The sequence below is a fragment of the Salvelinus alpinus genome, chromosome 2 (genome assembly GCF_045679555.1).
Source record: "Salvelinus alpinus chromosome 2, SLU_Salpinus.1, whole genome shotgun sequence".
NCBI lineage: Eukaryota > Metazoa > Chordata > Actinopteri > Salmoniformes > Salmonidae > Salvelinus > Salvelinus alpinus.
In genome coordinates this window covers 53,856,669-53,867,873 of record NC_092087.1, presented here as the reverse complement: position 1 = coordinate 53,867,873, position 11,205 = coordinate 53,856,669, and the positions used below count along the sequence as shown (strand labels likewise).

At 44.0% G+C, this 11,205-nt stretch overlaps 1 protein-coding gene across 5 annotated transcripts in view; it reads right to left on the bottom strand.

Annotated features, from left to right (window-relative positions):
• Positions 1-5,789: 5,789 nt before the first annotated feature.
• Positions 5,790-11,205, bottom strand: part of LOC139564790 (eukaryotic translation initiation factor 4B-like) — a 43,934-nt gene continuing 38,518 nt past the window's right edge. For 4 of the 5 annotated variants that reach the window (XM_071384612.1, XM_071384622.1, XM_071384630.1 and 1 more), the window contains exons 13-15: positions 9,686-9,815; positions 7,736-7,808; positions 5,790-6,513 (exon numbers count right to left, since the gene is read on the bottom strand). In XM_071384612.1, coding sequence (XP_071240713.1) covers positions 6,433-6,513; positions 7,736-7,808; positions 9,686-9,815 — 284 coding nt within the window. In that variant the 3' untranslated portion in view covers positions 5,790-6,432. The remainder of the gene's footprint in view (positions 6,514-7,735; positions 7,809-9,685; positions 9,816-11,205) is intronic. The other variant, XM_071384648.1, reaches the window with a different exon arrangement.

Here is an 11,205-nt window from a genome sequence, read left to right as displayed (position 1 = left end):
GGCGTGCTACAGCGGGCATGGAAGGAGTCAGCTACGGGAGAGGAGAGGTGGCAGGTGGTGGTCCCAAAAGCATTGCGGGAGGCTGTGCTCCAGAGTACTCATGGGGGGGTGGGGACTGGACACTTTGGGGTCACAAAAACACTGCGCCGTCTCCGTCAGGGCTTTTACTGGGGGCAGCACAAGAGGGATGTGGAGGACTTTTGTCGCCGCTGTGACAACTGCACAGCGAGAAAGGGCCCCCCAGGCCGCTCTCATGCTCAGCTCCAACAGTTCCCAGTGGGGGCTCCCATGGAGAGGGTGGGAGTGGATGTAGTTGGGCCGTTCCCCACCACAGACAGTGGAAACCGCTGGGTGCTCACGGCCATGGACTATTTCACAAAATGGCCCGAGGCCTATGCTCTGCCTGACCAGGAGGCAGAGACCATCGTCGACGCCCTGACAGCGGGGATGTTCAGCAGGTTTGGAGCTGCAGAGTCCATCCACAGCGACCAGGGCAGAAACTTTGAGTCCCGTGTGTTCGCCACCATGTGTGAGAGGCTGGGTATGCACAAGACCCGCACTACTCCTCTCCATCCTCAAAGTGATGGCCTTGTAGAGCGCTTCAACAAAACACTTGGACAGCAGCTGGCCATCGTCTCTTCCAAACACCAGCGTGACTGGGACAAGCACCTGCCTATGGTCCTCATAGCATGCCGCTCCGCTGTCCAAGACTCCACCTCCTGCACGCCTGCCCTCCTCATGCTGGGGAGAGAGATCCGCACCCCTGCGGAGATGGCGTTTGGTCGGCCCCTGGATAGCCCTCATGTTCCTCCGGGGCCGGAGTATGCCCGGAGACTCCAGGACCGCCTGGAGACAGCCCACACCTTCGCCAGAGAGCAGCTGGTGAATGCAGGTGTGAGGCAGAAAAGGAACTATGACGTGCACACCCGGGGAAGGCACTTTGTGGCTGGGGAGCTGGTCTGGGTCTACAGCCCCTTAAGGAAAAAAGGCAGATGCCCCAAGTTGGACAGTCACTGGGTGGGACCCTGCAGTGTCCTGGAGAGGGTAGGGGAGGTTGTTTACCGGGTGCAGCTTCCTCCCAGGGGGAGAAAGGTGGCACTGCACCGGGACAGGTTATCCCCATACAGAGGGGCCTCTTCTCCCCAAACCCCAGGAACCCCCACAATTCCCCTCTCTGGCAATGACATTCTCCAGGCACCCACCCCCAGGTGCCGCAGACAAGGCTCCAGACAGCCCACTCCCCCTGTCTCCCCCCCTGTGTCACCGCGTGGTTCCCCAGAGCCACGGACTGTATTACCCGTTCCCGCTTCCTTGTCCCCCATATCCCTGCCTTCATCCCCTGGTTCCCAGAGGGGCACTCTGCGACCATCACGGCCACGCAGGCAAAGGAGACCTCCGGGTCGCTTCAAAGACTTTGTTTGTTCCCTCGGGGACGAGGGACTTTGTGGTGGGGGGGCTGTGTAGCGACCCGCACAGACAGCTGTGTGTTATGTGTTAGGCTAGGAGGTGGTTGTGTTGTACTGACCAGTACCCAGTGTTCGCGGGGTCCGACATGTCAATCAACCTGCTATCTGCCAATCACGGGAATGCCTGGAATGTTCTGATGCCGGGCATCCTGGTGGTTGGCGGAGTGGCGTGGAGGGGGGTTGGGCAGGGGGATGGAGCATTGGAAGTTAAGACCAGGTTTAGCCTTTGTTCTCTCTCTCTTACGTCTGGGCTTCACAAGAGAAGGTCACGATTGGCTTGTGGGTTATCTGTCATCTATTTGGCGTGTGCTACGGCCCAAACAGTAGCCTGTGTAAAGTTGGTTTAATAAACCGTCAATTCGCAAACTCAAGCCTCTGTCTGGACAATTGTTCATTTATGATCTAGTCAGGTCATTACAATACTATAGCGCCCTCTAGGGGAATCACAATATTTTGACTAAGGAAAAACCCAAATTCTACACCAGTGTAAATTGTGGGTTACAACACAGTAAAACTTTTGTATGGACAAATACAATTATTATTACTACTATGTTCGAATTAGTTTATTGATAGGAGTTGGAAAAAAAGGTGTTCGTGCATTGATAAGCACACCAAAGATGGCATTAACGATAAGTAATAAAATAAAGACGGTAATTCCAAAAGCCTATTTCACACCTTAGCCTGCTTTATTAGCAATATAAAACTTTTCCTTCATTTTGATTTCGGCACAAATGAAAAATGTGGCACTGACTTGCCCATGGATTGATGTTTCAGCATTGTATAAATGAAGAGTTCAGTGTTCGTCTAGCCACGTGCGACATATGCATGCGCAGTTACAAGCCTGCTAAAGGTAGCAACAGGCGGACGATTAATATCCACCGTCTTTACTACGGATGAACACTGAGCTGGAACGTGAAGCTGGTAAGCTTTAGAAAACCCTGAGTAGATCTAGACTTTTTGGGACCAAGACTTTTTGTCTTAATTTACATTTGAACTATATATTTTGATAGACCAAAGTATCACCAATCACGCTGTGTAAAAGGAAAAACCTAATTAATTTGTTTCCCATAAAAAGCATTTCATTTTAAACTGTTGTTGAACAATTGTAAAAAGGCCTTTGTTTAATTCTAACATTTGGTTATTCAAATATGTAATACAAATTTCCAAACATATTTTCTTTTATAACACGCTCCAGGGCTAATTTATTTAGCATTTTGGCATGTTTTTTCTAGATTTATAACATTATACATTTATAAAGCAAACAATCCATTAGCACAGCAAATACTTCAATTGTTTAAGAGCATGTTGCAGAACAGGGATTAAAATATTTTTTCAGAATAAAAATATCTTAAGGGGGTTAAGCGTTCAGTGATGAGTTGACAAACCACTGATGGAGTTGACAGATACAGACATTTTTGCCTAAAAAAAACAAGTTAAATACAAACATTTGTAAAATATGGAAAAATATTATTTTGAAAATCCCCAATAAAAAAAACATTCCCAGATCTTTCAGCATTCTGACAGAGTTCATGTTTTACAGAGTTGACCATTTACATTTTTCTTCATTCAAGTTGTATACACAGAAGCAATGTTGTTTTTCCTCAGTTATTTTATGACTCTAAAACCTAATTAAATGTAACATTTTAACCAAAATTCATATTCTATCTTAATCCATCAGGCAGATGGAGTTGAACGTTTATGGTTGTGACCAAGGTGATTAAAGTACTGTTTAAATCTATCAAAAGTAGAGAACTTTACAGACCATGAGTGGTCTTGTTGCACTACATCTAATGAGGACATGAATAAGGGGTCCTTATGGTATACAGTGCCTTCAGAAAGTATTCACATCTCTTGACTTTTCTACATCGTTGTGTTACATCCCAAATTTAAAATCAAGAGTTTTTGGTCACTGGCCTATACCCCATAATGTCAAAGTGTAATTATGTTTTTCGAAAATCTTTACAAATTAATAAAACATTTAAAGCTGAAATGTCTTAAATCAATAAGTATTTAACTCCTTTGTTATGGTAAGCCTATATAAGTTCAGGAGTAAAAATTTGCTTAAGTCACAAGTTGCATGGACTCAGTGTGTGCAATAATAGTGTACTTTTTTTTTTATGACTATCTCTGTACGCCACACATAAATATAACTGTAAGGTCCCTCAGTCTAGCAGTGAATTTCAAAACACAGATTCAACCACAAAGACCGAGGAGGTTTTCTAATGCCTCGCAAAGTCCTTAACGATTACAAGCATACACATAACATGATGCAGCCACCATTATAATATGCCTTAAAATATGAAGAGTGGATAATTAATAATGTGTTATATTGGATTTGCCCCAAACATAACACTTTGTATTCAGGACAAAAAGTTAATTGCTTTGCCACATTTTGCAGTATTACTTTTGTGACTTGTTGATAACATGTTTTGGAATATTTTTATTCTGTACAGGCTTCCTTCTTTTCACTCTGTCATTTAGGTTAGTATTGTGGAGTAACTACAAAGTTCTTGATCCATCCTCAGTTTTCCCCTATAATAGCCATTCATCTCTGTAACTGCTTTAAAGTCACCATTGGCCTGGCCTTGCTCTGTTCGTGGTGGTACAGAGATGAGTCAGTCACTATTACTACACTGAGTGAGTGCATGCAACCTATGAGACTTCAGTACATTTTTACTCCTGAATTTATTTAGGCTTGCCATAAAAGGGTTGAATACTTAATTTGATTTATTTGTAATACAATTACAGACATTATGGGGTTGTGTGTAGGCCAATTAATATCCATGATTACCCGTTTTAGAATTTAACACTTATTGGAGAGCTTGAAATTGTGATCCTTTACTCAGTACAAGGGCATTTCCAGGCATACAATGCTTTTGTAAAGTATTCAGACCCCTTCACTTTTTCCACATTTTGTTAGACTTATTCTAGAATGGATTAAAATATTGATTTTCCTCAATCTACACACAATACCCCATATTGACAAATCAAAACAGGCTTTTAGAAATGTTTGCAAATTTAAAACAGTAAAACCTTATTTACATAAGTAGTCAGACCCTTTGCTATGAGACTGAAATTGAGTTCAGATGCATCCTGTTTCCATTGATCATCCTTGATGTTTCACCTTGATTGGAGTCCACCAATCCACTTTACGATAGGCGTCTATCCCTTACAAAGGGCATTCAAGATTCGGCTTAGTGCATCTAACTCTTTAAGGGGGGGGGGTTAGGTAATCTCCGGAAGGTGGTGATTGACTCCGCTGACCGCGGACATGATTTGGAAAGGCACACACCTGTCTATATAAAAGGTCCCACAGTTGACAGGGCATGTCAGAGAAAAAAAACAAGCCATAAGTTCGAAGGAATTGTCCATAGAGCTCAGAGACAGGATTGTGTCGAGGCACAGATCTGGGGAAGGGTACCAAAACATTTCTGCAGCGTTGAAGGTCTCCAAGAACACAGTGACCTCCATCATTCTTAAATGGAAGAAGTTTGGAACCACCAAGACTCTTCCTAGAGCTGGCCGCCTGGCCAAACTGAGCAATCAGGAGAGAAGGGCCTTGGTCAGGGAGGTGACCAAGAACCCAATGGTCACTCTGACAGAGCTCCAGAGTCCTCAACCATCTCTGCAACGCACCAAATCAGGCCTTTATGGTAGAGTAGCCAGACGGAAGCCATTCCTCAGTAAAAGGCCCATTACAGCCCACTTGGAGTTTGCCAAAAGGCACCTAAAGACTCTCAGACCATGAGAAACAAGATTCTCTGGTCTGTTGAAACAAAGATTGAACTCTTTGGCTTGAATGCCAAGCGTCACATCTGGAGGAAACCTGGCACAATCCCTATGGTGAAGCGTGGTTGTGGCAGCATCATGCTGTGGGGATGTTTTTCAGCGGCAGAGACAGACTAGTCAGGATTAACGGAACGATGAACTGAGCAAAGTACAGAGAGATCCTTGATGAAACCCTGCTCTAGAGCGCTCAAGACCTCAGACTGGGGCAAAGGTTCACCTTCCAACAGGAACGACCCCAAGCACACAGCCAAGACAACGCAGGAGTGGCTTGAGGACAAGTCTCTGCATGTCCTTGAGTGCCCCAGCCCAAGCCCTGACTTGAACCCGATCAAACATCTCTGGAGACCTGAAAATAGCTGTGCAGCGACGCTCCCCATCCAACCTGACAGAGCTTGAGAGGATCTTTAGAGAAGAATGGGAGAAACTCCCCAAATACAGGTGTGGTAAGCTTTTAGTGCCATACCCAAGAAGACTAGAGGCTGTAATCGCTGCCAAAAGGTGCGTCAACAAAAGTACAGAGTCTCTGGGTCTGAATACTTATGTAAATAAGGTATGTTTTTATTTTTAATAAATACAAATACGCAAAGATTTCTAAAAACCTGTTTTTGAATTGTCATTATGGGCTAGTGTGTAAATAGCTGAGGATTCTTTATTTATTTAATCAATTTTAGAATAAGGCTGCAACGTAACAAAAAGCGGAAAAAGTGAAGGGGTCTGAACTACTTTCCGAAGCCACTGTACTGTACCTTTATCCTATTCTGTCAGTTAAATAAACACTGGCTTTTTTACTGCACATAAGGTCAAGTAGGTCAGCCTGGCAACAAACTTCTTCCTTTTCCGCTGGGGAGAGGGATGGAACCCAACGCATACCATAAACATAAGCAATCATTTTTACACCACTTTATTTATTTATTACAATTAATTAAATTCTCTTTTCTTGAATGTCAACTACTCCTTACCTTTTCCATTTAAAACAAGTCCAGTATGTGACTACTCTTTTTAGAAACTGAAAAGTCCTGAAGAGAGGGGGTAGGGAAGAGGTCTGGGATGGGTTTTGAGTAAAGAAGGAAGGAGTGATGACTTTCCCAGGTGCCTCTACTCCAGGTGAGGAGATTTTCATATTTAATGTGATATTCTTTCATTCGCTGGATTTCCTCTTCTTTCTCCCCTTCTGGTTTTATTCCAAACCATTCTCTGTGTCATCTCCTTGCTCTCGGTCCATTAGCAGAGCAGCGTATTTACTGGCTGAGCTGAATATCTGAAACAAAAAACAAAATAGAGCAGGAGAGATCCTAATATTGCTCACTTGGTCCCACTTTACAATAAAAGTTCTAAATACTTATGTATTTACATGGTACAGTGCAACTACAGGTAACAGATATAACAGTTGTCGTAACATGCTGACCACACCGCTCGCGTCGCAAAATAAATTTAAACATACATGCTACTCAATTATTGCACCCACTGCTCGCGTGCGCCAGCAAGCGTCTGTGTTGCCAAGCGCTAAAATAGAAGTCAGTTCTATTTGTGACGTTGAACGCGGTGCAAGTCCTGCCTCTCCCATCTCCTCATTGGTTTATAGAAGCAGATACCCACATGCCATCTCCTCATTGGTTATACCCACATGGGTGATTGAAAGATGAACTGAGTTCAGTCAGTCGTGGTGGTAACTATGAAAGTTAGATGCCAATCGCCGTACAAAGAAGAAAAAGCGTGGGACGAGAGATGACTAGAAACTATTCTGTTGACCGTTTTATGTGTGGATTAATTGTCAGAGTAGAGGACCTTGTGCATTTCAGGTAAAATAACAACTCAATGTTTATATCCCAGGACAAATTAGCTAGAAACAGTAAGCTAGCTAAATAGGACAAATTAGCTAGCAACTGCAAGCTAGCTAGCTAAATTTCCATAAATATTTAATGCTTTTCGACCTGTCCCCAAATTGATGTAATTGGTTCAGAGTTTGTTTTGATATTTCAACCTACGCGTCGTGATTGCGTTTGGTGTGGGGGGACAAAATCAATTTGCACACGATGGCGCGCAGACGGTTTGAGTACGGTGTTAGAACTATATCACACTGTGCACCTAAACTGTAATTACACTGTACCTGCCTATGCATTATATGTATGCATAACTATTTTGTATATAGATATTAGAAAACTTGTCAAAATGTGACCCATGTTTTTCCTGTTATATGACTTTGCAGACAGAAGAACAAAAAAGGAAACATTGAGGAAAAAGGATGGCGATGAGGTATACTGAAAGGGCAGTTTCACGGGCAGTTTCAGTAGAGGACTGAAGCCAATGTGAAGGGATAATGGGGTAAAGGACTGAAGACTTTCAGTGGAAGACTGATACAGGGGTAGTTTCAGTTTCTGAATAATCAAAACTTTACATGGGAGGTGGGAATCGTGTGTGGGGGTTTGGGGAAAACACACTATGGGTGTGTCAAGACCAATTGATGTGGCACCAGGACTCACGAGGGTGGGGGACTCTTCGTATTTCTTTGGCTCTGGTGCAGGTCTTGAGTCTCGGCCTCTTCTTTTAGCCTTTCTACAAACAGAATAAAGATCAAGTTAAACTTCACTGTCCAGCTAAGTCTTGCCGGTCAGAACCTCTGAGTGCACAAACTGGCACTAGCACACTGCTCAACAGTAGGACACCAAATAATTCCAATTGATCCAATAGAATCCACTCATAACTGTATATGCAGGAGAGGACTAATAGTATTCACCTTGAATAACCTCTAAAGGCTGGTTAACAGTTAACAATCCTGTTGGTGACTTCGACTCAGGTCCTCAACATGACACATTTATGTTTAAGCCCCAAACAAGCATTCCTGATTTAACTACTCAACTAATAGTCAAGCTCAGGTGTGCTTGTGCGGGGATAGAACACAAATGTTATAAGTTGGGGATACTGACCAACATCTGTGTGAAAACACCATGGGAACGTATGCAATCATAACCAGTTCCATCCAGTTTAAAGAACTGTGACAAAAAACAAACAAAAAAAGTTTCCACTTTTGACGACACATGCAAGAAAACACCCACATGAACGCACGCCTCCAAGACACAAACCTCTATTTTTCCATGAGGAAAACCAAGGCGAAATCAGCCAGTACTATTACCAAAGATATTTTGGTTCGCCAAGTTAGGCTACTTGCAAGCAAATACTAGTGAAATATTTCTAATCATATTTATTCTTTGCATGGCTAGCCAACAAGCTAGCAAGAATGTTGAGTGTTAATGGCAAGGTAACAAGTGAGCTAGCTGCTGCCTCCCGAGTGGCGCAATGGTCTAAGCCACTGCATTGCAGTGCAAGCTGTGCCAGCCACTAGAGATTCTGAGTTCGAGTCCAGGCTCTGTCACAGCCGGCCGCGACCGGGAGACCCATGGGGCGACGCACAATAGGCCCAGTGTCGTCCGGGTTAGGCCGGCAGGAATGTCCTTGTCCCATCACGCACTAGTGACTCCTGTGGCGGCCCGGGCGCAGTACACGCTGACACGGGCACCAGGTGTACGGTGTTTCCTCCGACACATCGGTGCGGCTGGTTTCCGGGTTAAGTGGGCATTGTGTCAAGAAGCAGTGCGGCTTGGTTGGGTTGTGTTTCGGAGGATGCACGGCTCACCACCTTCGCCTCTCCCGAGTCTGTATGGGTGTTGCAGCAATGAGACAAGAATGTAACTACCAATTGGATACCACAAAATTAGGGAGAGAGAAGAAAAAAAAAGAAAAAAAAAATCTGACTAATTAGTCAAACGCACGCACACAAGGTCCTGAACAAAACTAGTTTGCTAGTTTTGCTATCCTCACGGTCAGCATTTTTACATTTTCTTACATTTACACTGACAACTGGTATATACACCGCTAACTACTGTTCTGGAGTGTAAGATGTATAGAGTGCATAAAATGCGCTCGCAGTTCGTGGAGTCCCACACTGGAACTAGCTAGCTAAACATGGTCTAAAAGTGTGAATTCTACTCCCCACAACCATTCAGATCAGGTATTACTGTTATCATAATAAGTCAACTACAACCCTTGGAAGCGGTTGTTATTTTATCATTAATATTTACATAATACAGTCATGATAACTTCATGTTCAAAACATCCAAATTATCATGTTGTTCTTTTGTAGTGAAGGCAAGCTAGCCCTTGCTTCTTGTCTCATGCTGTGCAGTCACCTTTGGGGAAGCCATGAGTCGAGGAATTGGCGGTTACATCCACAATCTCCTCACTGAGAACAGTATTGGGCCTTGGTGAAGGCGCTTCCCCTTAGCTAGCAAGCATTTGAGGACGTTTGTTTTGACGGATAAGGGTAGCAATTCTTTCCCAACAGCAGTTGACGCACCAACCATAAACTAACCTTTAGAGGTGCCCTGGCTGCAATACCCTGCCCATTCCACTAATGCCACTCTTTTTGGGCTGACCTGTCTTCCTCCCTTCGTTGGTCTCTGTTGGCCCCCTCTCCTCGGCCCCGCCCTGCTCCAGGCACTGCGGCCCCCCCTCTCCCCCGTGGGGGGCCCCGGTCCAGACGCACACCGTCCACTTTATTCTCGTCTGGAAGGGAGAGCCCAAACAGTGAGGATTGAGGGAGGGGTTTGGGAGACGGGAACTCCACTATAGGCTACAACAGAATTCCACACAACCTACGGCCCAGGTTGCGTACAGCAGCATTCCACACAGCCTACAGCCCAGGTTACATTCAAGATCATTACATTTGTGCAGTTATGCAAAACATATAGTGTCGAATGGGAGGTTCACACTTCAAACTTTTGTAACCTTGAATACAACCTGGGCCTGGGGAACCCATTTTCCTTAATAGCCACAGGGTCTGCTGTTTTTGCTGAATGACAACCTTCACCTGATTAAGAAACCAAAGCCATTAAATATTTACTACTCTTACTTAATTTCCCAGGAGTTACTGTCATATTCATGGCAAAATCTGTCAACAGCTTGATAACACCAGGGGTGTGTTCACAAGGAACAAACAAGAGAGAACACGTTTTATGGAAAGGAGTGTTATTATTACTGGATTCAGGTTGTTTGGTGCCTTTTAAACACTACCCTGGGAAAGTAGCAGACACTGCCCTACAGGACCATGCGTACCCCACTTTGCTTTACACCAGGGCTGCCCAGTTTTGTTCCTGCAGTCTCTTCTTTCCTGGGTATTGTTTCAACTGACAATTCAGTAAATTAGAGTGATTCCAATTATTCAAAGTTACTGCCGTTGTCCTATCTCATCATCCACATTAATTTGAAATGATTGTGTGTGAGTGAAGTACTGGTGGGCGAGCTTCCACATTGCTTTTTGTCAAACCTCCAGACCAGCTAGCCAATGAAACAAGACAAAATAACCAACAGGAGAGATTATCCAGGACCAGAATTGGGCAGTGCTACTCTTCAATCCATTTTAGTCAAGACGTGGCCTCCTCGTCCCAATCCACCCAATCGCTCCCATATCCTCTGCTTTAGCTAATCACCAAACGCTAGAAGGGGAAACAATCACCAATTTATACTAAACAAAAATATTAATGCAACATGTTAAGTGTTTCATGAGCTGAAATAAGATCCCAGAAATGTTCAATACCCACAAAAAGCTTATTGCGCAAAATTTTTGTGAACACATTTACTTACATCCCTGTTAGTGAGCATTTCTCTATTGCCAAGATAATTCATCCACCTGACAGGTGTGGCATATCAAGAAACTGATTAAACCGCATGGTCATTACACAGGTGCACCTTTTGTTGGGGACAATAAAAGGCCACTAAAAATGTACTGTTTTGTCACACAACAGAATGCCACAGATGTTTCAAGATGAGGGAGAGTGCAACTGTCATGCTGACTGCAGGAATGTCCACCAGAGCTGTTACCAGAGAATTGAATGTTCATTTCTTTACCATAAGCCTCTTCCATTTTCGAAAATTTGTCAGTACTTCCAACTGGCCT